We start from the raw sequence: 25,427 nt of genomic DNA, 5'->3' as shown, positions 1-25,427 counted from the left end.
AGTGGCTGTACACTGACTGACAGCATTATGATCTTTACCACATTGGCACCTGACTAGACATTCTTCTAAACAGCCTGTAGGAAGTTTGAACTACTTCTTTCCTACATTAGCGCTTGTACTGTCCTCGACTGCAACTCACTCAAAAGCCAGCTTGAACTAGTCAGGGTCAATAGGTACAGAAAAAAACCTTGGAGTAGAAGTACCTTTCAGTAAGAAGGGCTCTGCTAAATTAGCAATTTGGAACACTTAATCTGGTAGAGAAGCTTTTTGTGCTGGGCACGCCTCTTCAAAAACTACTAGGATTGAAATTCATTGGTAAAGTAGAGAAAGGATCTGCTAAGCTAACTGAGTACGTGATAAAGCAATACTTCTTGCAATTTCACCTGAGGTCCAGACAGTCAAAGAACATAATTGCAGGAATACTTGACACGTTCTCTCCTATGATGTCCAGTAGCTAGGAGTTTGTCTTTATTAACAGACCCTTTGAAAAAATAAAAACACAACTTACATAATCTTTCCAACAGGAATTAGAGATTCCAGAGAGACAAATGCAGCAAGTTGTTTTATTGTAAATTTATAATAATTAGTCTCTCTATGTCAAACAGATAAAGGTGGACACCAAAATGAAGTGTTTTCAATACCATGCTCATAAGTCCAAAGGTCCAGGTTATCTTCTCAACGCAGAGCTCAATGAAGGAAAAAATGAAGTTTAGGTCCTGCTGCTACTAAGGGAAAATATCTTTATAGGTTATGGAGGGCTTTTCCTAGATGGAGTATTTCATGTGGGACATAGGACTAACACACAGATAGCAAATATCAACATACGGGTTAGGGACAGGCTTCTACTTTTCACTGCAGAACAACTGAGGCAACAAAACCTCTTGAGAAGAGGAAAATATTATTCCACCTTAAGCCTGAATACATCCTAATGTATTCAGTAGATAGAAAAAGTTACCAGTCTTGAGGTTAGCTGTAACCAAATCCTTGTCAACATACAGAATTCCTGTTGTGCAACTTATAGCCCAACTCCAACTTAAAGACTGTTGTAATTTCATCGTTTCTCCAGTTTTTTGTACTTGGCTTCTGCAGAAAGAAAAATAACAATATTTTAGGACTGGATAGGTAAAAGCTTTGAATCCTGTAAGCTGCTATACATCTTAAAATTCAAGTTAATTTACAATATCACTCAGGGTCACTTTTTGCTAAAGCATTTAGGCAAATATAACTGTACAATAAAATTTTTAAGAACCAGGTTCTTAAGTCAGACAACTAATATTAATTTAAGCCAAAGGGACTTGGGTGCCTGGTGGAACTTTATGAATCCCTCTGTTTGCAGGATTAAACATCTGTCTTTAAAATTTGGGTCAGCGCATATTGTAAAAGAGAAATCAAGCCTTACTAATAAGCTGTAGTTCAATACCTGTACTAGTCCACCTCCAAATAACTTGATATATTAATCTTTTCCCAACGCTTGCCACTTCACATACAATGTTCGTTGCTCAAAAGCAGCATAGGCAACTCTGCAGCTCAGACTTGTTAAACAGAGGAGGAGTTTACTTTGTATTTTTAAGTCCCCTTGGCAAGGGACTATGCTGCTAGGTAGTAACAGTACAGGACAATAGTTACCAAGTTTTTTGGAATATGCATCCAATTTATAAGCTGCCTGCTCCAGAGCTGCAACCTGTTCCTCAATTAGGTTGATTTGTTCCAGATATGGCTGAAGAGCAGCATCTTAAAAAAGCAGAAAAATTGTATCTGTCAGTTCTCAGTAATTCACTTGCAAGAAAAAGTTCACACTTCAAACACAAGAATTTCTCACGACACTCTTCAGAGAGAACAATTTAAAAGCTCCTTCCTTCCCCTGCCCCAAAATCAAGTGGTGATACTGATAGCCATGTTCCAGGAAAGTATGAAATGTGTAAGAGTACTGGCTAGACTCAACACAAGTAACAACACAACGTGAATCAAAAGAAGTGTTATTTCCTATCAGATCCAAAATCTGGGGTAAAACAGGACATCAACTCAGATATGTTTTCTCTTATGCTAATCTACATAGTCTATAGCTGTAAAGAAATATACAAGATTGGCATTGTATAGCAGCATGTCTATTTCAGTGAGTTTTCCCTCCTTTGGCACCTAACGGAGTGTGAACTACCTGAATCTTAGATACTTCATATCCTAAACAAGCGTACCATTCATTATACCCCTACCTTATTTGGTTTACTTACATTTTTGATTTAAATCCTTCAGATTTCTGCTGATGTTTATAGCAATATCTTTCATTTCTAGGTACTTCAAGCTAGTCAGCTTATTCATGTTTTCCAAGAGTTTGTAGTCTTCACTGGTGGCTTAAAAAGAATAGAGTTTATTTTAATTAAAAGCTGAGGCGGTTTGAATTGGGTGCAGACTCTTCAAGAGGACAAGAGATTTCAAACCAATAGCCAAATGTAAGAAAGAATAGTTTAGATGGTAATGCAAGTATTAGCAAAATGTTCTACAAAAAGAGAGATGGCATTTCGTGAATTGTAAAAATCAACTGGACTGATTAATACTTATTCACTTGCAGGGGTTTTTTGAGAGAGAAATTGACTAACTGCTCACATTTCTACTCTTATTCTGTCAGTTAAACACTTATGTTTACAAAACTGATAGCACATATCCAGACTGGTAATCTGTACCATCTACCTTTCAAGTCCATGCAAATTAGTAGTGCTGTGAAGTGCTTTCAAAATTAGAGCCTATGGAATCCACTAACTTGTTGAGCAGTTTACTTCGCTCCAGTTAATGTTGCACAGCAGTTTGTTCTACAGCACGAACGTTGGAAAACATGTATGATCCTTGCTGTCACTCAGAAAAAAATAGCTGCACATGTTCCACTCTCAGTTGTGCTTCTCTTCTAGTCCTTCTTAACCTAGACCCCTTTTGTTTGTTTGTTCTTCCATGTACAAGCTTCTGCAAGACTAAAAATAATTTTTTTAAGTTGCTGATATCATACTGAATTCTTTGGAAAAATGTGCTATTCTGGGACTTTATTAATATGACTAATCTCAGTGTTGTTAGTAGTCTAGCAACATGCCAGACTTGAACTGCCAGTCTTGCTAGATATGATCTAAATAGGTATAGTTTAGACAAACTACACAACAGACTTCTTTAAAAGAAAATGAAAAGGAACAAAAACTTACTTGCAGGTCAGTATTGCAGTGCCTTACCTGTCAGTTCACCTGTTAAATAAGTGGCCATTTTGTTGAACATGTCTTTACAGAGTTCATTGATGTCTGCCTCTGCTGGTTCCTTAGCTTCCTCCGCTGTTTCAACAGCAGGATCCTCTAATCAGGGTACAGACATTACAGAGTCAGGGGAAAGTTAGCAGGTACAGAAACACACCAGAAAGATTAAATGGTCACATTTTTTTTCCCTTCAAATTGACTATACCTGCTTTCCATATAAGTTGTCTACTTTACGCTAAGGGGTAACAAACCTAGGCTGTTTCCTTGAAGTAGCATCAAGATTATTTCAAAATAATACTTCAGGGAGCATTGAAGGGACAGGCACCTGGCCCAACCACACTTGCAAGTATCAGCCCCCTCCTGCGCTTAGACGACAGGAAAGGAATTTGGGGAGAACTTTTGAGTGACTTTGTGCACAATGCTACTGATGTTTATTTCTAGTCACCAATTCAGAATACAAGAACAACCCCCCCGAGTCCGTTTCACGAGGGGCTACAACAGATTCCCACCTGTGGAAAGCGATAATCACCGCTTTTCTTCTCCAAACCCATTTCTACCACAACCTGCTCTTCGCAGCAGTTCAGCACCTCTTCCTCAACCCGAAAGGCTGCTCTTTCCTTTGTCGGCAGCTTTTGCCGCCTTGAACACAAAGCCGAAGCAGCGGGGCGGGGGGGTGACAGGCACACGGGGGTAAGCCCCAGGCGGGATGCAGCCGCCGGGCTCCAGGGGAGCAGCCGCCGGGCTCCAGGGGAGCAGCCGCCTGGCCGACATACGCGAAGCCGCGGGCCCACCCCACCACCGGAGCCCTTCCCGCCGCGGGGCGACTGCTGCCCCACCGGGCACTCCTCCCTGCGCCGCGCCGGGAGCAGGCCGCGGGCTGGCAGGGCCCGGCCACCGCCACGCAGCCAAGGGGCGAACCCGGAGACGGCCCCCCGGCCCCGGCCCCTTACGCTTGGCGGGCTGCGCGCCGGCCTCGGGCAGCCCCTCCGCCGCGGTCGCCATGGCGACAGGCCCCCTCCCGCGGCGCCCGCTTCCGCCGTCGACCCCGCGCAAGGCCGCGGCCCCGCCCCTCGCCGCTGCGGCGCATGCGCGACTGCGGGCGGGCCGGGGGAGGCTGCGGCGGCAGGGCCGGGGCGGGCCGCGGGCCTCAGCAGCGCTGGGCCCTGGCCGGCGGGGCCGCCGCCGCCGCCGCGCCGGCCCCGGCCCCGGCCCCGGCCCCGGCCCGCTCCCCGCCGGTCCACGCAGCAGCCGGGGCCTGGCAGCTGCTCCGCGCGTAGAACCGCTTCTGGCCGCGTCGTGAGGGCAGGCCTCCGCTACCGCCTACAGCAGGTGTCTGACGGCCTCAGTTGCGGGAACAAGCAAGAACAGCTTTCATTACGGCACGGGGAGAGAGACAAATACCGAGATGTAAAACGTGGCACGAGTTTACTTTTTACCAGCTGTAAAAGGCAGTGAAGCAGCACAGAAAGAGCATGGTTTGTGCTTGACGTGGCTGCGCTCTCAGTTTGTTTAGTTTCCCCCTTTCTGACACCACGACTGAACCATTTATTGCAAGAGCACCAGCAGCACTTTCACACTGCAGGCCAGTTTCAAGAGCTGCTGCTAGCCCAGCCCTCGCAAGCAAACTCTCTAGCCTTGTGTTTGAGGCTGTGTTTCTTTGGCCTAGCTGGCCCACTTGCATCTGAGGGTCTTAATGCAGCTTAAAAGCAGGTCTGCTTTTGCTAGTGATGTGGTGAGGAGATAACTGTATGCTCCAGTCTGTCCTGTTGTGACTGTGGTAAGCGTTGCTTTAGTTGCCACAGCAGTGTCTGCATGGGTTTTTTCAGTCTGCAGTATAAGTAGCACTATATATAGATTAAGTCTGTTAAAAAGATAATTGCTAAGTATACAAATTTTTATTTTTTTTAAAAAAAGGGAATTTCCTCCCCTCCTCTTAACTAGTAAATATTTTTTGCCGTTGGTGGTTTGGGCAGGGAGGGGGCGTTGGTTTGGGGGTTTTTGTGGTTTTTTTACAGTACAACAGTATATATTTCTCACTCTTCTTAGATGAGATTTCTCACACCACTGCTGTTTAGTTTTTATTCAAGCAAAAGTTGTTTCTGCAAGTAGCTTCCATTTGGAAGCCAATACAAGTACAGCTGTTCTTGCTTGGCAAGGAGCACTGATTCCTGTACTGATTTCAAACTCAAATGCATCTCCAACACGCTGGGAATGGTCTCTGGCTCTCCTCAGATGTGATCGGTGCTAACAAGGGGCAACACATCAATGCATAAATGCCATCATCACCTTATACCATTTGTGATGGAGAAGCTCATGAGTTCAAAGGAAAATGTTTCCCTTTGAACATTTCCTGTATAAGTTGGCCACAGGAGAGTAATGCTTTACAATATATAGTTCGATATGAACCCTAAGGAATTATGAGAATTATATTCTCTTACAAAAAAATCACTTCTGCAATGTACATTAATGCATTTCTTCTTAAAAACCAAAATCATACAATCATGTGGAGATCATGCTCCAGAAACAAGGGGACAGGGTTCCCATCTGAAGTCCAGTACAGTCAGTTGAAATCTTTTGGCAATCTCCAGTAGGCCCTAACAAGCTTTACAGTTTTAAGACTGGAGAAGCTGCAGAGCAAGGCAATGTAGGAGTCTATGTGAACTTTCTCATAAACCGGAGTTTTGCATAGGCAATGATAAGGAAGATAACAGTCATGCAGAAAAGAGCCACTATGTTTTCCCACATTGCCCAGTTTGTAGATGCAATTCCTTGGCTGCACAGGTATGCTTCACCCGAACACCTGCAGAAAAGCATGAGGCAGAAGTTGGTATTACTATGTGGTGCAAGTCTTCAGGTAGTTACTTTTATTCCCATTCCACAAAGATTCTTCTACCCTTAACTCTGCAAAACAGGTGACAGAAATAGAGTAACTTCATAACCTATCACTAAAAAAAGCTTAAGGGACAAATCTAGATCTCTGGTTCTCATCATTTTTCAGTAGTATCCTAATTGTTGTTTATAGATAGCTGGCAATTTATGAGTAAACCTCAGAACCACATTAAACCATGATAAGTACAAAAGCATTAGTTTCACACAGCAATCATTGGAGGTCTGTAGCAGGGGTCTGGGGTCCAAAAGCTGTGGAAACAGTGCTCTAGCACAGTTCCCTGCAGTACCCTCAGTTTGCCAGCCCTCTAGCATGTGTCATGGAATACTTGCATTCCTGCAACTTAAGGTATCAATAGTCAAGAGTATTTCAAATGGGGCAGTAGCGCTGGGAGAAAGATACCTTGTCTCTCTGCTGTATCTGCAGGGAGGTTAATATTTACAAACAAGCTCTGAGGGGCAGGCATGTTTCTGATCTCAGGTCTACTGCTTCTCAACAACTTTATAGCTGTCCATACATTGCATTTCCATTGCTAAGTGACCCTGGGTTTGTTTAAGAAAACTGATAAGCCAGGGCTAGGTTATCCAAAACAAAATTTCATTTAGCTCATGTGCCTATTTTTAGGAGTAAGGTTTCATCCTTACTTCACTCTTGGGTAATTGTGAAGTTTTACTATATAATCCTAAAATATATTATTTTGGGACATATTATTGAGACTGGCCTGTGAGTGGTTATTCTGTGAATAATATAAAAATTTGAAACAGTCAGACTTCTCTTTAAGCAGGCCATCACAATTCAGGCCCAAGAACCACCATGAGTTAGAGACTTACATTTCTCCTGAAATATTGGGGGGGCAACTGCCTGTATCTCCCACAGACGCTGTAACATTTGGATTCTTCTCACCACAGAAGTAGAGATCTCTGAACTCATTCACTTGAAGAGCCTAGGGAAAGAGGCAGACATCAGATTTTTACAGAGTTAGTGATTTGGGGTGCTAAAACTGAAACACCTCAAGGAACTTGATTAGACACATATCACTATTCTTGGAATCGTATGTTTATGTTCCTTTTTATTTTGAAGCTCTTAATCACTGCCTTTCTGAGGAACTGTTACAAGTTGTACATGCAGGATGGTTTGGTGTCTGAGTCTTTGCCTTCAAAGTTATATTTCAGTGATTTAGCAGAGGGTTTCTGTCTTGCCAGCTAGAAGTTCTGTTCATCCACTTTCATCTGGGTCAATCTGCTGACCCAGAAAACCGTGTGGCTGCATGCAGACACCCCAGCACCAGCACACTGAAGCAGATGGCACAGTCAGCCAAGGCAAGAGGTGAAGGGTTCCCCTGCACTGGCATCCTGGGCTAACTGCAATCTCAGGGGACAATTCCACATTCAGCAACACTGATAAAATACCTCAGTGATACCCAAACAGGGGAGGTGTCACACATCTCTCCCACTCCCTGATCCTACCTTTCTCTTCCACTGCCAGTCAACATGGTCCTGCCCACACCACCCTGCACCAGCTCCGGCATTCATTTCACTCATTTTTACTCAAAGGTAGCAAACTATTCTTCCCAAATAGCCTTGGCCAGGATGAAGACAGGAGCTGGAAGCACAATTCCCACCTGTGACCAGTGCATGACCTGCTATGCCTAGTTACTGTGTTTCAAGCAGCTGCACCCTTAGCTTTCTGGTACCCCAGCTCCTTATTATTCAGAAATGGCAGTAAGTCATATTTCACTTCAGAGGAAGACACACTGAAGACTGAGACACTCGGGCATTATGGTAAATCCTTTAACCAGTTGGATAGTCATTAACCTCAGACTGGGCACCCAAACAGTCTCTGGAGAGGCCATACAATATTTGACTTTATTCTAAACCTATTCAGGCTAGGAATTAGTGCCTCACTGGACAGCTCACTCTGCTGCTGTCCAAGCAGCACTAATTTTGTGGCACAAAGGATTTGTTTGGTCTCTGAGACTTCCACCTCTCACACAGAGATTAACTTTTGCTTCCTTTTTGGGGTTGGCTGGTTTGTTCTTTTACCGTGTTTATGCAAGGAAAGAAACCAAATTTGACTTTTAAGAGAACTTCATTTATACTCAAAACCTCTCCAGGAAGCAGCAGTGTGGCTACACTACTCACAGACACCAATGCTACTTTCTACTCACAGTGAGGCCGTATCGGGGGATGCTGAAGTACTTGAGCCAGTTCAGCCAGGCCATTACAGAAGGGAGGTTTACTAAGAGGCCTGAAAAGATCTGAAATAGAACAGAAGAGACTAATGAGTCACAAACTCTATTTACTGCAAACAATGCCATTCCTGCACGGATACTGGAGTTGCCCAGCAGAGGTGCACTGGGATAGACAGACCTCCTACTGCTGTTGTGCCTGTGCCTAACAGGCATGAGGTTCAAACCTTGCAGCAGTCCCAGCCAGCTGGCCCAAGAGCACACTCAAGTACTCTAGTTGAACTGCTTGCAAAGAGGTCAGAAAGGTTTTCTACATCCACATGTGAGCGAAAGCATGCATGCCGACAACTTCTTACTCTAGAGGACTGTGTCCCTATGGTAGAGATAGCCAGAGGCTAAAGAAGGATGACTAGGAGATGAGGAAGTGGAGAAACAAGAAGGAAACCACAGGGAGCCTTAAGGGCTGTTACTGTTTCAGCTTTCTGCTCTGACCTACATCTTTTATCTGTGCTCTCTCCTGCGTGGAACAAGGTTTGCTCTTCTTGGCACTTCATAGCTAAACATGATGCTTCAGGCTGTGCTTCATCACAAGTGCTTACCCTGTGCTTACCCTGCTGTCTTTCAGGATGTGCATGTGCCATTCCTTATATACTGTGACTTAATGTACATCAGCTGCCCTTCACTACGCATGCACACTTCTCACCCACAGCAAGCACTTGAAGCAATACACTATCACCTAGCTTATTGCAAAAGCAGCCTAAGTTAAATATCGAAGAATAAGGGATGCACTGTGGGCTCAGAATATGTATGCAGACAGCTACCAGGAATCACCTGACAGAAGGTACTTTCTACTCTAAGGTAACTTGATAGGTCTCACAGGCAAGAAGTTTCATCATTAACATTATCTCTCTGAAAAATAATTCACATCCCTTATCGATGAGTAGTCAAAATTCCTTTCTCTCTCACTTGCTGTCTTCCTTAGAAGTCCTTGAAGAAGAGTATTGAAGTAATTTCTGGAACCCAAGGGCAATACTGAATTTAATAAAGAGAGGGTATGCTCCTGCTAATCCCACTGGGCAACAAAAATTAATGCAATAAAATCAATCGATCTAAAGTTTATTTCAATATTTTTTCCTTTTAAATGATCTAGTTGATCACTTAGATTTCTAATACCGGAACTGCCAGATTTTTAAAATCAATTTTTGTAAGGTCAATGTAAAAAAAAAAAAAACAAACACTTTTTTGGGGCACACTGTATGCAAAGCTCTGGTGGCATCATACCTACTGAATTGCACCTGAGCAATGATTTGACCCTTAGATTACAAGTTGGCAGAAGTACATCTTTGACTAGTGACAATAAAATCACAGGCATGGGGCTGACCTTCTATTGGACTGTGGATTCTCAGCCTGCTTAGGGCTAGCTCAACCCAGTCCTCTCAGCCTGTCTCAGCTGCTTCCTCACCTCCAGCAAAGGAGCACACACACCCTTATATACTTACAAGCATCAGGACAAAACAAATAGTGATGAGCAGATTGGCCACAGCCACCACATCCATCCCAGCACTGATAGCCAGAGACATGGCCGTGGCAGTGTAGGACACCAGTACCAGGGTCAGCATGAAGAAGAAGAACCGGCCTGCAACAGCTTGGTATCCTGTCAAAAAACAGAACGGAAAGAGTCCAGTAAACAACCACATTACAAATTCTAGAGAGGTACCCTTGGACTCCTATACGAGACAGGGAAAGCAGGAAGAAAGACCAAGTTTGGAGTTGGCAGGAACTATACATGCTCCAAAGGCCCTAAGAGCATTACCGAAAGATGTGGTCAAGCAGGTTCCTGTCTTAGATTGCTGGTGTCTCTGCCCCTGCCCCAGAGTCCTCCAAAGTTATGATGCCAAGCACTTAAATCAGTTGAAGGTTCAACTAGTTTCATGTTATAGATACAGGAATTAAACTCTGGCTAAGTCAGAAATCAAATGTGTTGGAAGATGACAGGTTCAATGAAAGCATCAATTCTTTACCAATCATCCAGTAACTGATGCATGAGAATATGATGGCTGGAGCAGTTCTCATGGGCAGCAGATCTCCTATCATCAAGGCCAGGAAGTAGGCAGACACACGGTAATATCCACTGGTGTACTGATGGCTGCGAGGACAGGAAGGAGGGGAGTTGTACAGGTTTAGAGGTTATCTAGGAAGCAGGCTCAACATGTGTGTCTGGTTTATCCTGATTTGGTTTCTGTTCTCTCTACCACTGACTCCTTCTCTATATACAAGTTGCTTATTTTGTCTGTGCTATCACTTCCCACTCTGTAAAGTAAGAGCTGATCTATCTCACAGGCCCTGCAGTCATACTGAGAGCCCTCCGAGGAAAGTGAATGAAAGGCTATGTGACTGCTAAGTAACGTATTGGAAAAAAGCTCCTAAATGTCTTTTCAAAGAGAATGATCCTTAACACAAGAGCATGGGGAAGTATTAGACTGCTATTAACTGGAGGAACATTTCATCCACAGCTAACTCATACAGCTGCTTCCAGGGGAGAAGGAATGATACCCAACAATGGGAAAACACCTTTAGGACATCAAGTCACCTCCAGTTCACAGGGCAATTAAATTTCATTATGATTGTTTTGCTGCTTAATGGAGCTCATGAAAAGATGCTTTAATTGGTGAGGTGCTAAAATCCCCATTGACACTGCTGGTAAGCTAAGCTGGTAAGCAGGGCAGACTGGCAAGAAATGTCAGTGTGGGGGCGATTCACTCCTGAGCAGCTGTTAGGGGCAATATTAAGCTGCTCTGAGCAACCTGTGGGTGGACATATGCATTCCAGGCACAAATCTCCAATTTATTCTTTACTGCCTAGGATCTGTCTCTTGCCCTTTCATCCCATGAGCTGGAGGCTATTCCAAACTACATTTTCAACATATATGTATATGTACATGTGTGTATATAATATACACATGCATTTACATACATATACACACATACAAACACATATACATATATACATAGACAGAGATGCGCTTGATTATTAGGGAGCTCTTGTAAGCCAGACAGCAGCCCTCTTCATCTGAGCATCCCTTGTGAAGCTTTTCCAAGAACTCTCCCTTTGTCTTTGCACAGTCTTACCACTTTAGGATCATTGCAAGACAGCATTTCAACCCTGTCAGCAAGAGGGCAGGCAGGGTTCACAGCCTGCAGAATTCACATGCAGACTTCAAAAAGAGCTGTTACCAAAAGTGGGTAGGAAAAGCATGTCTTAATAAACTGTGACACAGCAAGCAAGTAAAAGCATTGTATTTCTCCCCTCCTTCCCCCACCTCTTAGCATTTCAGCTCTCTGCTCTACAGACCAATTTAGCATTACTATTACAATCTGATGTTGCAAGGGAGCAATCAAGTCTTTGGTGGAAATCACTTTGTTCAGCCTGTAAGATACTCCCCCCGTCTCACTCCACGGTATGAGACAGTCTAAGTGCCTCACTACTTACACAAATAGTTTCTTGTCTCTGATGAACAGCTCAATTGCAGAGACGCTGGAAAAACACTGGTTTGTGGTGACAAAAAACAAGGATCCAGCCCTAGAAGGCAAAACAGAACAGTCAAAAAGTGAGGAAACAGCCTAGATCAACACTGGCAGCCTCAGACATCATCATACCATCAAGTCAGTGCTTTTCTGTCTCTGTCCACAGAATGGAGATATTTAATTGTGCTACTGTAGATCTGAGCTGTAAAACCAGGTTTATTCCTTTATCTTCCCTTTCACATCTCCTTTGTACATATGTGCAAGCCTGACAGAACTGGGGTCCCTTTAGGACCTCCAGCAATACCATGCTGCAGTGCATTGAGGCTTGTGAACCCTCCTTTGTGGTCCAAGTGGATCCCAAGGCCTTCCCTGTGGCTGAAACCTGTCTGCTACAGACAGAAAAATGAGCAAAGCTGTGGCTTTCCAACTTACCTATTCTGGATGCCACTTTGATCCAATTTTACACCAAAAAAGATAGCACCCACAACCAAGGCTAGAATTATGGTCACTGCAATCTAAAAGTGGAAAGAAGAAAGGGAGAAGGGAGTCCTTCAGATAAGTAAACAGGGACAAACTTATTATTAAGGCACACGCAGGGTTTAAGATTCAGACCTGCCTAAAACTTTGCTGTTGTAAGTCAATGTATACCTATGACACACACAATTAAAACCCTTATGGCAAATTTTCCGAGTTTATCCTCTTCACTTTTCTCCTTTCTCTGATCTTCTTTGGCTGGGAAAGGTTGGTAGAAGCACGCTCAAATAATAACCCAGCTTAAAATTTCAAGTGAGGCACACAATTAACGTCACCCTAGAAGTTCCCCATGTGAACCACAGAATGGAGCCTTTCGCCCCACTCCCCAGTCTTCAGTGCAGTAGTCCTTGTGCTAAACTAAAATGGAGATTTTTTTCAAAGGCAACAAAGGTAGCTGTGCATCTCACTCCACTGAAATGGCAGTGGCACAGGACTTTCCTGTTTCCCTAGCTGCCTTTGAAAACAAAAGTCTGTCCTACAAACAAACTGCAGATTGCAGGACTGAGAGCAGAGGGAGTCTGAGACTTTTAGCAATTGTTACCTACTTGTGCAATGGATGCCTGTGGGTTCCTGATGAGGTTTTTCAGGGAACGCTTGGACACCCAGTACAGTTGGGTGAAGAATCCATTTGCATAGGTAATCTCATGCCCCTGCTTGGATACACTCTGCTTGCTTCCCCGTCTCAGCTCCACTTTCCCCAGTGCTTCCTTTGTGCTCTGATACAGGCTGGAGTTGAGATATTTCTGGTGCAGCACATCTACCACACTGCTGTCCACGTTAACTTCTGCCACTCCATTTTCACTGCTCACCTCTGAGTGAGAAAGACAAGATATGGCTTGTGATTCCCCATGAACCCTACCTTCAGACATGGCCCATCAACATGCTCAGCCCCTTTGGAGGCTGAATAAAAAAAGCAGGAATGCCCAGAGAATTCAAATTGTTCAAGCCTTAGCTCTGAGCTTAAGAAGCTAGCTTGAGTGAGAGCGTTTCCCTACAGTTTTAGTCGAACTAGCTAATCTGCCTGTTCTTTGTGGCACAAAAATGGCCATATTCTTAGAATGAGGCACCAGAAAACCTTTGTTTCACTGAATTTTGGGGAAGTCAATGTTTGCTCTGATCCATTTCCCCATCCTCAAAAAGCACCATTATGAAAACTGTTCCCTTATAATCCTTCAGTCGTGGATATGCTACAGCATCCCCAAACAAATATTTCCCAACATTTTACTCACTATATTGTTAAGAGAGTTTGTTCTCTAATCTAGTTCCAATCTTTCTCACTGCCCTGGAAATCCATTACTCCTTAGCCTATCTACCCTGTCTTCTCTGCAGCAGCCTCTTACGTGACTGAAAACTGTCTTCTCTCAGCTGTCTCTTGAGACTAAGCAATTCTAGTTTTTCAGTCTTTCCCACATAGGTTTTGTAAATTACTGATATTTATCACTGCTCTCCTGTATTACTGAAAGAAGAAAAAAATCCCTTTTAAAAGTTTTCTGAGCTCTTTAAAGAAGCCCAAAGCAAAGTGTATCTATTAGTAGGAAAAATAAAAAGATAATGAAGTGCCCCTTTTGGGCACTGGAGGAAACCCAGCGAATAAAAGCTTGCCATCCCCCCATACAACTTTCCTTCTACACCAGCCAACAGTGGATTTCTCCTGCACAATTTACCGTTTCCTGGGTCCACAGGTCTGTGATCTTCCTTGCTTGCTGCCACAGCCGTTGAATCACCATTTATGATATCAAGGAAGAAGTCAGCTGGATTGTTGAAGGGTTCACATTCATATCCTTTTAAAAAACCCAAAAAACATACATGCAACATGTTTGTATTGCACAGAGCACAGCTTGGAAGATCAGGTCTAATACTATATCACTCTTCCACAACCCTGTTACAAGAAAACTTCACTGCTTTCCATGAGCATTAGTTTACAGCAGTAGAATGGACAGGATTTAGGAGATGGTGAATGTGAGGTATCTATACAGAGCTTCAAAGTTGCTTATTCTTCCCTGATCTTAGGTGAGGAGAAATCCATAACTTGCTTCTACACAACTCAGCATGGACAACTCTTGCCTCCTTCCCAGTGCTGTTCAACCACATCTCACTCTAAAAGACACAGTTCCTCAGTAGAGGTTGCTGGATGTCTGCTCTATAGCCTCAGATGCTTGCTCTAGAAGCTCAACTCTTGCTTGTGTTTCCTTGGTCCCAAGGAAGAGGAAGGGCTGTCCAAGAGCAGCTTCTTATAATATGGTTCTAGCTTTGGGATGAGGAGGAAAGGGGGAAAAAAAAAAAAAGGCAAGGATGCTTATTCTATAGCATTCCTGTGAGAAAGGAAGTGAGGTGGGATACTAAGAGAAGGAGTAGAAGTAGTGAGATTGGTTAAAGCATCTCCCTTAAAGCCAGGGGAAGCTTACAATCCAATGTGTCCGTGGCTGCATCTAGACTAGATTGGAAATTCACTCCACATTCTCTGTCCATTATAGTCAGAAACCCTCACCCTGCTTACCTGGAGAGGGGGCAGCCACCCGACAGTGCAATTATTAACCCATCTTAAGACACACCATGATTTTGTCCTCTTGGTTGCCCACCTGCATTCAGACTAGAGCAGATTCTTGGATCAGCCCCTACAGATTGCTGCCAATCTGCAGGCTGTGGTTCAAAACCCACTGGGTCTGCCACCTAGGCCTGGGAGAACTACAAACGTCATCTTGTCTCTTGTGCATCGTGCTTCTAAACGTCCAAGCGATTCTGTGTTTTTGTCCTGATGCAAGGCAAAACAAAGGCAGGAGGGAGCCATGCTCTGTGTTGTCTGGAAAATTTTGTTTTTATCATTTTGTTTTTTTCCTGTTCTAATGTAACACTGTTCAGACTGTATTTGTACAGCCTCTAGTATCCTAGTGATAAAACAGCACAGGACTGCTATCCAGTGCTAGGGTAAGAATCTACCCACAGATTAAACGCATTAGCCAGTTGCCTTTGCTCTTGGCACAGAAGACTTACCAATAGAACTAAAGTACTCCAGGGCCTGCTTCGCAGGACCATGGTACAGCACCTTTCCCAAAGCTAGTAATGTCAGACTGTCAAACAGCTTGAATATGGAATAGCGGGGCTGATGGATGGAAAATATGATGGTTCGCCCTCTTCTTGAGAGCCTGAAACAGAAACAAAACATCTCTCAAATACACCACACTTTGCATTTCAGAAAGGTCATGTTAACCCCAGCAAAAAATAAGTATCCAAATCCAAGACAAATACTTGTCAACTTCTCAGGGTCTCAACCTAGAAAAGTTGTAGTTCCCCCTTCTCTGTCACTGTGTCAGATGCTGCCTGCAAGACCTTCAAGACAGCACCCATCATTACAAGAGACCATCACTGTAGTCCAGGTACACAAAGTACGATGTTGTCTGTAGCTAGCAAAGGTTGAGGCCACGGCTATGTATAAACCCTCCTTGCATGTTTTCTATACCAGGCTTCAACCTAACTGGAACAGTCCTACTGCACTCAGTGGCAGTACCAGACTTTACATAGCAGGCTGTGGAAGTCTGGCCAGCTGAGATTTCTCTTGGCTATTCTGCTGAAGATTTACTCTCTAGAAAAGTCAGAACTAGTTTTCCTTCAGGTTTGTCAGACACTCTTTCACAGGCTTTAGCACTGATGCCCAACAAGCGTCCTCGCCGATCAAAGACCTCTATCCACAAACAGCAGAGCAAAATGTCCCCGCAAGCAAAACCAGACAACATGCTACAAACCCAGGAGGAGGGTTAGGAACTCATTCTCATCAAATAAGCCTTGTTTGGTCCTCTTTGTACCAGAAGACAGTTCGTCTCCAAAACATAGGGGGCACTGAGGGTAAATCTGCAGGTGAAGTCTGATCTGAGTTCAAGGCCGTTGCCAGAGTGGAGGAAGAGACTTTGTAACAGACTCAGCTGGAAGGCCAAGAAATTATGATTACAAGGCCTGACCTCCCAGTTCACCCCTCTCTGTGGCAAAGGGAAGCTGTCCAAGCTACATCTGCTTTTTGGGCTCCAATCCAATGCTTGCTGTAGAAAGGTTCCCATCAACTTCAAAAGGCTTTGGACAAGACCCAAATACAGAATTTACTACCACTTCTGAGTCTAATTGTCTAGCTTTTTTTTTTTTTTAAAAAAAGCACTGTAGCTGCTCAGTCATAACAGCATTCCTTTTTTTACTAATGAGCTGACAACAAAATTGCAGCAGAGCCCTGAAGAACTGACTCTTACTTCTTCAAAAGGATGAGGACTGCATTGGCTGTACTGGCATCAAGACCAGTTGTTGGCTCATCCAGAAAAAGGACTGGTGGCTCTGTGATGAGCTCCATCCCAATGTTGGTTCTCTTCCGTTCCCCTCCAGACACTCCCCGGATCAATTCGGTTCCTACCTACAAGCAGAAGAAATCAAGTATTTGCAACAAGACCTGGTCAGTGCATGCTCTGGAGTTCAGGGCTCTCCACACCCAGCAGCACTTTTCATTTTCAGAGTCCCATTAGTGAACTCTAGGACCAGAAGCAGATGATGGGTCTGACTCAGTGTGGGGGACCATGTAGCAGTAAGCAGAGCCTGATTTTCAGAGGCACCAGGCACCTTATGACTTCAGGGAACAAGGATGACACTGACAAGGAAGAGCCAGAATGAGGCCACAGCAGTCAGAGATGGCATTGGTGTTCAGGGATGCCTTTTGTTGGTAGCTCACCTGCTGCTCAAGAGTGAGGTAAGTAAAGTAAAAGTAAAGTAAGAGTAAAAATGCTGCTGGGAGGAACAAGCTCTGCACAGAACTTCTCCATCACAGCCCAGCTTTCCATCCCTCACAGTTTTCAGCACTGTAAAAACAATTTCCCTGTCTTGTCCCACAAAGCCAGGAAGTGACTGAGCAGTTTTCCAAGGCACTATGACTAGGTGACCTTTTCTCCTCTGAACTTATACAACATGCTGGATGTGGTCCAAAATCTTCCTCTTTTGGTAGCAAATAAACATACCTCTTTCCAAGCTCCCTCCTGAGCTGGAGACTGATTTCTTGTGTGCAGTATGGTTTAGTCAGGTTCCTGCTTAGCTTAGTGTAGCTGCACTATGTACACCATACTGCGCAGAGTCAAGTAGTTCAGTTTCCAGAGGTAGTATGATTTCTGAGAAAGGTATTCTCACTGCTCACCTTAGCATCAGCCACTTTGTTTAATCCCAGCTCGCTGATTATCTGGGTGACTCGTTCTTCCTTCTCTTTAACACTGATGGAGCTGGGGAGTCGCAGGGCAGCAGAGAAGTGCAGGTTCTCCCTCACCGTCATTGTGCCCATGACAACATCATCCTGAAAGCAGTACAAATGGACAGTTGGAAAGCCTTCTTCTCAGCTACCTGACTGGGCACCAGAGTCCCTGTAGTGGCAGCTGCTGGAAAAGCTGTTTGTGGACCATAGTGGAAACTGGAGTGAGGGACAACCCCTGCTTCAAAACTTACATGACATGAAATTCAAGGTCACTCAGTAGCAGTCAAGGGGAGAATGCAGCTCTGCAGGCTCCCAGCTTACACTAAGCACCACCTCAGCCTGCTTTCAGGCTCAGGAGTTCAAGTGCAGACAGTACCATTTTGTACCACACGTGCATTTTCCTTACCAGCCAAAGGGAAGCAGAGCAGGTAGCTGGTTTTGTAAAGAGCTAACTTCTGCCAGTCCAGCTGAAGCTGATGGACATTGCTAGTGCTCAGTCTTCAAGGCAGAGACACTCAGGGAGTCACCCAAGTCAGCTCTGTTCCCAGTTACAAGCCCTATCTTGCTGTGGTCCAGAGCACCTGCTGAGTTCAGCTGCCAACAAGGAGCTCTCCCCAGCTCCTTGCTGGCAGCAGCTCCTCAGAGAAACAAGAGTATTGCACCAAGATGCTCCTGATTTTTCCCATGTCTCAACTATCTATAACTCTTGGGCACAAGACCTTATTCTAAGGGCTACCCCTTTAGGAAAGCTTCAACAGTCATGTGCATTCTGAGTAAGAATCAAATCTGTCCAGTTGACAAACATCTGGGCAGCCTACACCAACCTGTAACAACCATGAGCCAAACAGAGTTGATGTCAGGTGCATCCAGAGCTCCATGCCTCTCCATCACCCCTGCTTTGATATTCGAGCCAATTCTGCATCTCACCATATGATGGGAGAAGGGCTGCAACACTGGGCAGCTGCTGAGAAACATGCCTGTTAATCAGGCACCTTTCAAATCTAGTGCCCTTTTGGAAGACACAGCCCCTAAGCTGCAGGGCAGCAGATTCTTGCCTGCTTTGGCACTCCTTCCACATCAGATGTAGTTGATCAGCAGCACAAAGGATGTGCCAGCCAGCCACGGCACTGGAGTTAACAGAGGAAGACTGAACATGCTGCTGTGCTAGAAGTATGTTACATTACTCAGGGTGTAGTGTTACGGTAAACTGGCTTTGCTGCCAAAGCTAGTTTAGGAATTTCCTACCATCACTTCCCTCCCCACACACTCTCAGTCTCTCACCCTAGTGTCCCATTCCCCATCCTCAGATCCACCAATACAACTGTTGGGTCACCACATTGGAAACTAAACTATGAATTTAAGCTACCTTAATACCAAATGTAACCAACTGTGGCATGACACCCTCACTTGCAAGGCATGAGTGGAGAGACCACCGGCAGTTTTATAGGGATAAGACATGAATTAGCATGTCTATATGCTCATCTGCATAAAACTGATGCTATAATTATGTATGTATTTATGTATTTAGGCCTTAAGTATTGTTTGTAGTCTTTGGGCCATCTTTATTGATCTAGGGAGTACTGCACAGGGGTGGGAGGGGAGAGAGGCCATTTAATGTCTCACCTAGTTGCCTATCATTTTAAGGTTAAGTTGGGTTGCTTTGGACATTTGAGAGACAAATATCTCAAACTGGGACCACTTGCAAGAAACTTCCTGGCCACTCAGGAAACACTGAGGATTTGGGGATCTTTGACGTGTAGGATCAAGACTCAGCATCAGTCTCGTCACATGCATCCTCCCAGAGCCCCCCAGCTGGCAACTTTCAGAAAAGCTGCCTATTTCACATCTGCCTGCAGTCAGAAGCCTGGATGGTTTCCAGATTTGGCTGCTTATATGGCTGCCAAGAATCCCCTTCTCCTCAGCTCCCCCAGGGCTTTGAGGGTCTATTATTGGTCCAGGCCTCCACCCACTTCCACAGATTCAGCTGGCTTTTCCTGTCCCTGAGTGGAATGAAGCTCTGTCCCAGCCAGCCAGAATCAGAGGAAGAACAGCAGGGATCTATTTACTTCCTAGAATTATTGTCTGATAGCTTGAAGGTACTTCTGCTAGCTAGAACTGCTTCTGAGTTTTACAACAAGAGAATTTGGGTGTTGTGGGTTTTTTCCTCACCTTTTTATTTTTTTAAACCCTTGCTAGTACTTCAGGGCAGAGCCCAAAGAACAAGCCACGGTATCCCAGTGGTTTGGGCATCCATGTGGCTTTGGGAAGACAAACACCTACATGCTTGACTTGGCTGGAGTAACAGTTTCATCCTCTTGTCTTCCATATCCCAGAAAAATACTAAATACTGTAACATCTGAGTTATCAAATTAGACTCTGTAGGGATCATTGAAAATTACCTAACCTAGTAGGTCATGCTTTGCCCATCTTATGCAGTCTTCCCTCTCAAGGGCTCCCAGGTCTCCACTGAAGGCAGTTACTCACCTGCACAACATATCCTGAGATGCACTTGAAATTTGGAGGTTGTGGGATGCCATCTATGAGCACTTCTCCAGACAGGCCTGCTGGGTCCTTTCTGGCAGCCAGCACATCTAGGAGACTTCAGAAAAACACGAGGCATTAGGGTTTGCCATAACAGCTGCTTTTGCCTTTGACTGGATAAGTACCACCAGTCAGGACTGCAGTTACAGCCTGCTCATGGCATGCTGCAAACCAAAGGGCACAGAAAGGGGCTTCCTCTACTCTGGGGGCTTTAGCTCTTTGTGCAGAAAGCCTGTAGATGCAGGATTTTCCAGCACAAGGTGTGCTACAGCAGTATGGTAGTATACAGACCCTCACAATTCACAGCAGTGAACCCCCTACAGACATAAACTCAGTCTCCGTATTAACAGCTAACCTCAAATGCACACAGACAAAAGCACCCTGCCGAGTAGCTGCAGTCTGCTCTCCAGCCAGGGGAGCACAGAAGTAACTACTTTGATCTCAAGGAAATTAATCCAAATGAGTATAAACAAGACTAGAGTTAAGATTAATTCTATGAAGTAATTTTGTTTTAACATGTCACTGGATCTTCCTTACTGCCAATGCAGAGGCCAGCCTGCCTGCTAGCTAAGTAAACACCACCCTGATGAAAAACATCCTGATTAGCCAGCAGTCTCCTTAGAGGGGAAGATCAAGGGTCACCACAAAGACACACCTGTGTGAACAAGGGCCATATTTGCCAGTTTCTGATATTCTTAGAGGCAGAGAGTGATAAAGAGCTCTCTTACCATGGTTATGCGGGAGAGAAAACGGCATCAGCGCTGGCTGGAGATAGTCTGCATGGTATTTCTCTGTGCTTGCATCCAAAGAACTCAAGCACTTGTGCAATCTCACCACCAGGCCACAGCCAAGTTGGGGTGAGGATCCAAAGCATCCTACAGACTGACGTTACGCCATATTCCCGTCAGTTGTCAGAGAGGGGTTTGGCCTAGCATCTTCAAGTAAGTCTTCCTGCAGCAACTTTACAGGGGACAACATCCCTCCTTCCCCCAAAGGAGCTTGCCCTCCTCCCCACCCACAGGTCTAGAACAGAGCCTACACCTGAGCTCCAGTCACCCCAGTTCAGCCTGGTATCTTAACTCAGGCCACCACCAAAGGTGACCGCAGTAATATGGACCACCAATTGGAGCAGATGAGGAGTGTGACACCGCTGCAGGGCAAGAACTCCAGCAAAGCCGACAGCAGAGGGCCACGAGGTCGGACTGCATCACCAGATTTCTCACAGGCACACAAAGGTCTGAGCCTGGAGATCCCTCACATCTTCCCCAACCCTCAGAGTCCCAAATCCTCTTTGCACAGCTGACTGTCCATTTGAAGGAGCAGAAGAAAGTACTCACGAAGATTTACCGCTCCCTGTTGGCCCCAGGATAGCATTCAAGCCTGGCTTCATAATGCCACTGGAAGAAGGAAAGAGTTATTTCCAAATGGAGGACTGTTCACATGCAGCTCATAGTAGAGGTTAAGGTGTGAACAAAATGCTGTTGAAAGGAAAACTTAGATATTATTAAAAACTTCTCCTTAAATCTGAAATCAATAAGCATTTTTCCTTTCTTCTCCCAGACTGCCAGTCAGAACAGAACCAGAGCTGGACATAAAAAGCAATCTACAAAAGACAGAAATTAAGTGTCTTCCCTGCTGAGCTGGGTCTTGAAAAGAGTAAGCAACTGCTCTCTACTGCTCATTTCCTCCCTCCGCAGCTTGAACCATAGTTAAGGGAACCCTCAGATCTTCTGGCAGAAGAGTTCACACAAGTTTGGTCCTAATTTGCTCAGATCAGTAACTGAAACTGCTCCAGCTATATTCCGGCTCTTTTGCCTAAAGGCAAATTAGAAAGTGCTCACATGAACTGCAGACTGGCAGGAGGGTAGGCATTTCTTTACCAGCACAGCTGGATCTGGCAGGTGACATTGAGGTCACCGATTCACAGCAGCAGATTAATTCCTACCCTCTGGTATTTTACTTAAGCAAGAACTTACTAAACATTATGAAGGATCTTCTTTTCCACAGTTTTCCGTTTACACAGGAATCCACTGGACTGCTTAACAGAGTACTGGATGTTATGGAAACTCACAACAGAGCCCCGAGGGGATCGGAGTGACTCTCGTGTTGGAAGAGCACGTTGGAAATTGCCCGCTCCTTCCTCTTCTCCAACAGAAATAATGCTGTGATCAAATGTGTCTGCCATCATGTCCTTGTTACACAGGTCAAACTCCACTGCATGGAGTTTTTTGAGGTCACTGTTGTTTTGAGCAGTTCCCATCTGTTGAGACAAAGAACACAAAAACATGCAGGGAAGGAGGCATGCGAGCAAAGATTTCTCCAGAAAGTGTCTTGGAAAAGCAAGTTCACGCACGCCACACCAATCCTTACACGTGCCAAGTTTCCAAAAGGATGGACATCCACACTGGAAGACATCCAGTAGTCCTCAAAGGCATAGAAACCCACAGATTTAGAACAATACACATAGCCTTTAAGAATGAGACATGTATGTTCTTGAAGTGATGCTAGCTCATTTTTACATCTCATTTTTACATCTCATTTTACAGCTCATTTTTACATCTAATGAGGTAAAAACCAAGCCTATCACTGATGGTCACCATCTTGCTCAACACAGTGGGGACTACAAATGCAAGCTGCTACCACTTAAGCTAAAGAGAGTCAAGCTCCCCTCCCAGGTGTAACGTGCTTACCTCCCCTCACACCCCCACAAAGCCAGCAGAGAAAACCTGTTGATGAACCTGTATGAAGAACCACAGGAGGAAAAACAGTTGTGCTTATGAAAATGAAGGCCAGTCACATGCACCTTTTTTGCTGGCATAAGTTTGTTTCAGAGATACCAATATGATTAAAATAGCAATTACACATGTTGTTTATCATGTTTCAGTCACACCAGTATCAAGGTACTTCACAACTACAAATAGGAAGATTAATTTGGATTTGTCTGCAGGTACCATTTACCCTGAAGAACAGTAGGAGTTTCCCCCTCCCGCAGGGAGAGATCTGGGACATCCCAACGTAAGGAAAAACATGGTACAAACTGGTACATTAAGGAAAATTAAATAAGGTATCTATTTGTAATCACAAAGTTATAAAACACTCTGGTTCAAGCAGATAAGCTGCCCTGTAGCTCAGGATGGGAGCACGTGAAAGGGAGGACATGTGAACAGCAAAGGGAAGGAACTGTTCTCCCTGTCCATGCATCAGGGCCTACATAGTAGGAAATACATCAATACGGGTATAACCATTCATATGGATTCACTTATTAGTCACAGCAACAGAGCTCTTTTGTCAAGGGGCTGCTTCCCTTTCTGTTGCTGTAACTGATGGAGACCAAGTTTGGATCCCTTCAGTCTTTAAAAAAAAAAGAAAAAGTTTAAAGTTCTTGCCTTGACATTCCATGTGAAGAACTTGGAAACTCTGCAGTCCCCAAGTTCTGCAGCCTGTGCAAGGCCTGAGCATAACTTGTACCCTGCCTTTTAGCCAGGTGCCCTTGCAGCCGTAAACTTTCGTGTCCCCTTTCCAGGCAACTACAGCAAGGAAGAGAGGAATTACTACATGCCCCTTCCAGAAACTGAACACGACAGGTTAGACTAACATAAGTTAGTCTAATCATTTACTTCCCTTCTAGCTGCTGGCATGACAGTGTTTGCTGGAAAGCTAAAAATTTACTGTGATGTTACGGAAAGCCGAGGCAGTCACCAGGCTAAGAGAGCAAGGAGAGAGAACTGTCCACAAAGATATTCATTGCTGGTTACTTGAGTTTTGTGGGAAGGTTGATGTATCCCACCAATCACCCTTTTCCCACCATCTGCACTTCTTTCCTCCCAGGACTGAGAGGGTGATAACCAGTAGGACCAACAATATGCACCACTGCAGAAGCAGTGGATTTCTCAGGGAGAGAGATGGTCATCCTTTTAAGAAACTGGAACTACAAGAGCCAGATTTAGAGAAACAGGAGTTGCCCTTTCCTCTCTGCCTCTTCCTATCACTTAAAGTGCAAGAAGTTGCAGTAGCTTTTTCCTGTATAAGTAAAATAAAAGTGGTGGGGAGAAGGAAGGGTTGTTTAGCTTGGACACATCCTGAACTCTAAGGCTGGTCACCCCTGGGAAAGCCTTGCTTATGGGAAACAAGAAAGGATATGCTGGTTACATCAGCCAGAGAAGGCTTACATGCTTGAAAGGTTTTACAACAGCTCAGGGGGAAAAAAAAGTCAGGATGACAGTGACACCAGGGGCAAAGACCTGGTTAGACTTTTGAACATTTGATTCCCATGTATACCTCATATCTGTTCTGGACAGGTTCTGTCCAGAAAGGGTTCATTACACTATGAACCCTTTTATTCGCGTTTTTGCAAAGCTACCGGTTAGCACTGGCAAGCCACACCACTGCTGCGGGTACGTGCCAGGATGACAGGAGGGTGAGAAAAGCGTAGCAGAGCCTACAGGTAGGCTCAGGCAGCAGCAGCACCTCACAAGCAGTGCCCCCCCCGGCTCCCACCCTCGCCCCTCGGGCCGGTTCCGCTACTAAGCCGGAGCCGCGAACCGACCCGGCCGACCACGCTCCGCTTCCCCCCCCGCACCCCGCCCGCCCGCGGGTCAGCCCCGCGCCCCGGCCGCGCCGCGCCAGGAGCGCTGCCCGCCGGAGGGCTCCGCCGCACCCCGCCCCGGGCCCGGGCCCGCCCCGCGCCGTTACCTCCCGGCTGCCGCGGCGCTCCGGGCGGCGGCGGCGAGGGTCTTGGCGGCGGCGCTGCCTTGGCGGCGTTTTATAACCGGCCCGGGCGGCGGGTTACATAAACCGGCGGCGGGAAGTGCCCGGGGCTGTCACGCAAACCCCGCCGGGACGGGGGCAAAGGCGGCGGCGCTGGTGATGGAGCCCGGCTCCACTGGGCAGCGCGGCCCGGCCCGCGGCTGTGCGACTCCCGGGGCGGTGCCCCCGCTGAGCCGGGCCGCCGCCGGCTGCCTGGGCCGCGCTGGGGCAGCCGGTTCCCCCGGCCGGGCGCTCGGTGCGGGGCGGCGGCGCGGCGGAGCCCCCGCGCGCGGGGATGCCGAGGGCTGCCCTGCGCTGTTACCCCGCCTCCCGGGGCGGGGAGAGGAGGAGAAGGGGGACAGCGACTTCGTTCTCGTCGGACGCCGCCGGAGGGGGGAACGGGCATGGGACGTGAGATGCCCAGTAAATTGCCCTGCACGACCCTGGCACAGAGGGGTACAGCTGGGGGGTGGGAGGCAGCACCCACTCTCTCTCCCGGCCTCCCACCTTCTGGAAAGGTCATCAGGCCCGGGGATGGTTCCTGTCCAGCCGGGTCAGCTGAGGCCAGAGG

General features: G+C 45.8%; 2 protein-coding genes across 4 annotated transcripts; both read right to left on the bottom strand.

The window, feature by feature from the left end:
* Positions 1-549: 549 nt before the first annotated feature.
* Positions 550-4,300, bottom strand: BLOC1S2 (biogenesis of lysosomal organelles complex 1 subunit 2). 2 transcript variants are annotated; one of them, XM_072870018.1, is made up of 5 exons: positions 4,178-4,300; positions 3,210-3,326; positions 2,229-2,348; positions 1,627-1,731; positions 550-1,083 (listed from the first exon to the last, which is right to left on the bottom strand). In XM_072870018.1, exons 1-5 carry the CDS (start codon positions 4,227-4,229, stop codon positions 1,052-1,054), a joined length of 426 nt encoding a protein of 141 aa, XP_072726119.1. In that variant the 5' UTR covers positions 4,230-4,300; the 3' UTR covers positions 550-1,051. The 2 variants fall into 2 exon arrangements, with proteins under 2 accessions (XP_072726119.1, XP_072726120.1); XM_072870019.1 differs by lacking the exon at positions 4,178-4,300 and adding an exon at positions 3,737-4,123.
* Positions 4,301-5,219: 919 nt separating this feature from the next.
* LOC140655466 (broad substrate specificity ATP-binding cassette transporter ABCG2-like) lies at positions 5,220-25,132 on the bottom strand. 2 transcript variants are annotated; one of them, XM_072870050.1, is made up of 17 exons: positions 24,803-25,132; positions 22,801-22,848; positions 22,087-22,370; positions 21,448-21,507; positions 20,054-20,168; positions 17,519-17,671; positions 16,593-16,750; positions 15,352-15,503; positions 14,025-14,141; positions 12,906-13,171; positions 12,259-12,341; positions 11,792-11,881; positions 10,324-10,448; positions 9,802-9,956; positions 8,282-8,371; positions 6,945-7,057; positions 5,220-6,027 (listed from the first exon to the last, which is right to left on the bottom strand). In XM_072870050.1, the coding sequence occupies exons 3-17, from the start codon at positions 22,368-22,370 to the stop codon at positions 5,880-5,882; spliced, it is 2,109 nt and encodes a 702-aa protein (XP_072726151.1). In that variant the 5' UTR covers positions 22,801-22,848; positions 24,803-25,132; the 3' UTR covers positions 5,220-5,879. The 2 variants fall into 2 exon arrangements, with proteins under 2 accessions (XP_072726151.1, XP_072726150.1); XM_072870049.1 differs by lacking the exon at positions 22,801-22,848.
* Between the last annotated feature and the right edge of the window lie 295 nt (positions 25,133-25,427).

The sequence above is a fragment of the Ciconia boyciana genome, chromosome 8 (genome assembly GCF_034638445.1).
Source record: "Ciconia boyciana chromosome 8, ASM3463844v1, whole genome shotgun sequence".
Taxonomy (NCBI): Eukaryota; Metazoa; Chordata; class Aves; order Ciconiiformes; family Ciconiidae; genus Ciconia; species Ciconia boyciana.
The sequence above is the reverse complement of the archived record's forward strand: the minus strand, read 5'-3'. Positions and strand labels throughout refer to the sequence as shown.

Coding starts and splice junctions, on each gene's coding strand:
- BLOC1S2 (XM_072870018.1), bottom strand. CDS start 4,229: ATGGCGACCGCGGCGGAGGGGCTGCCCGAGGCCGGCGCGCAGCCCGCC. Junction 1,732..2,228: donor GAAGGATTTAAATCAAAAAT/GTAAGTAAACCA, acceptor TGCTTTTTTAAG/ATGCTGCTCTTCAGCCATAT. Junction 1,084..1,626: donor TGCATATTCCAAAAAACTTG/GTAACTATTGTC, acceptor TTCTTTCTGCAG/AAGCCAAGTACAAAAAACTG.
- LOC140655466 (XM_072870050.1), bottom strand. CDS start 22,370: ATGGGAACTGCTCAAAACAACAGTGACCTCAAAAAACTCCATGCAGTG. Junction 9,957..10,323: donor CATCAGTTACTGGATGATTG/GTAAAGAATTGA, acceptor GTTTTTTGACAG/GATACCAAGCTGTTGCAGGC. Junction 7,058..8,281: donor TCCCCCGATACGGCCTCACT/GTGAGTAGAAAG, acceptor CTCTTTCCCTAG/GCTCTTCAAGTGAATGAGTT.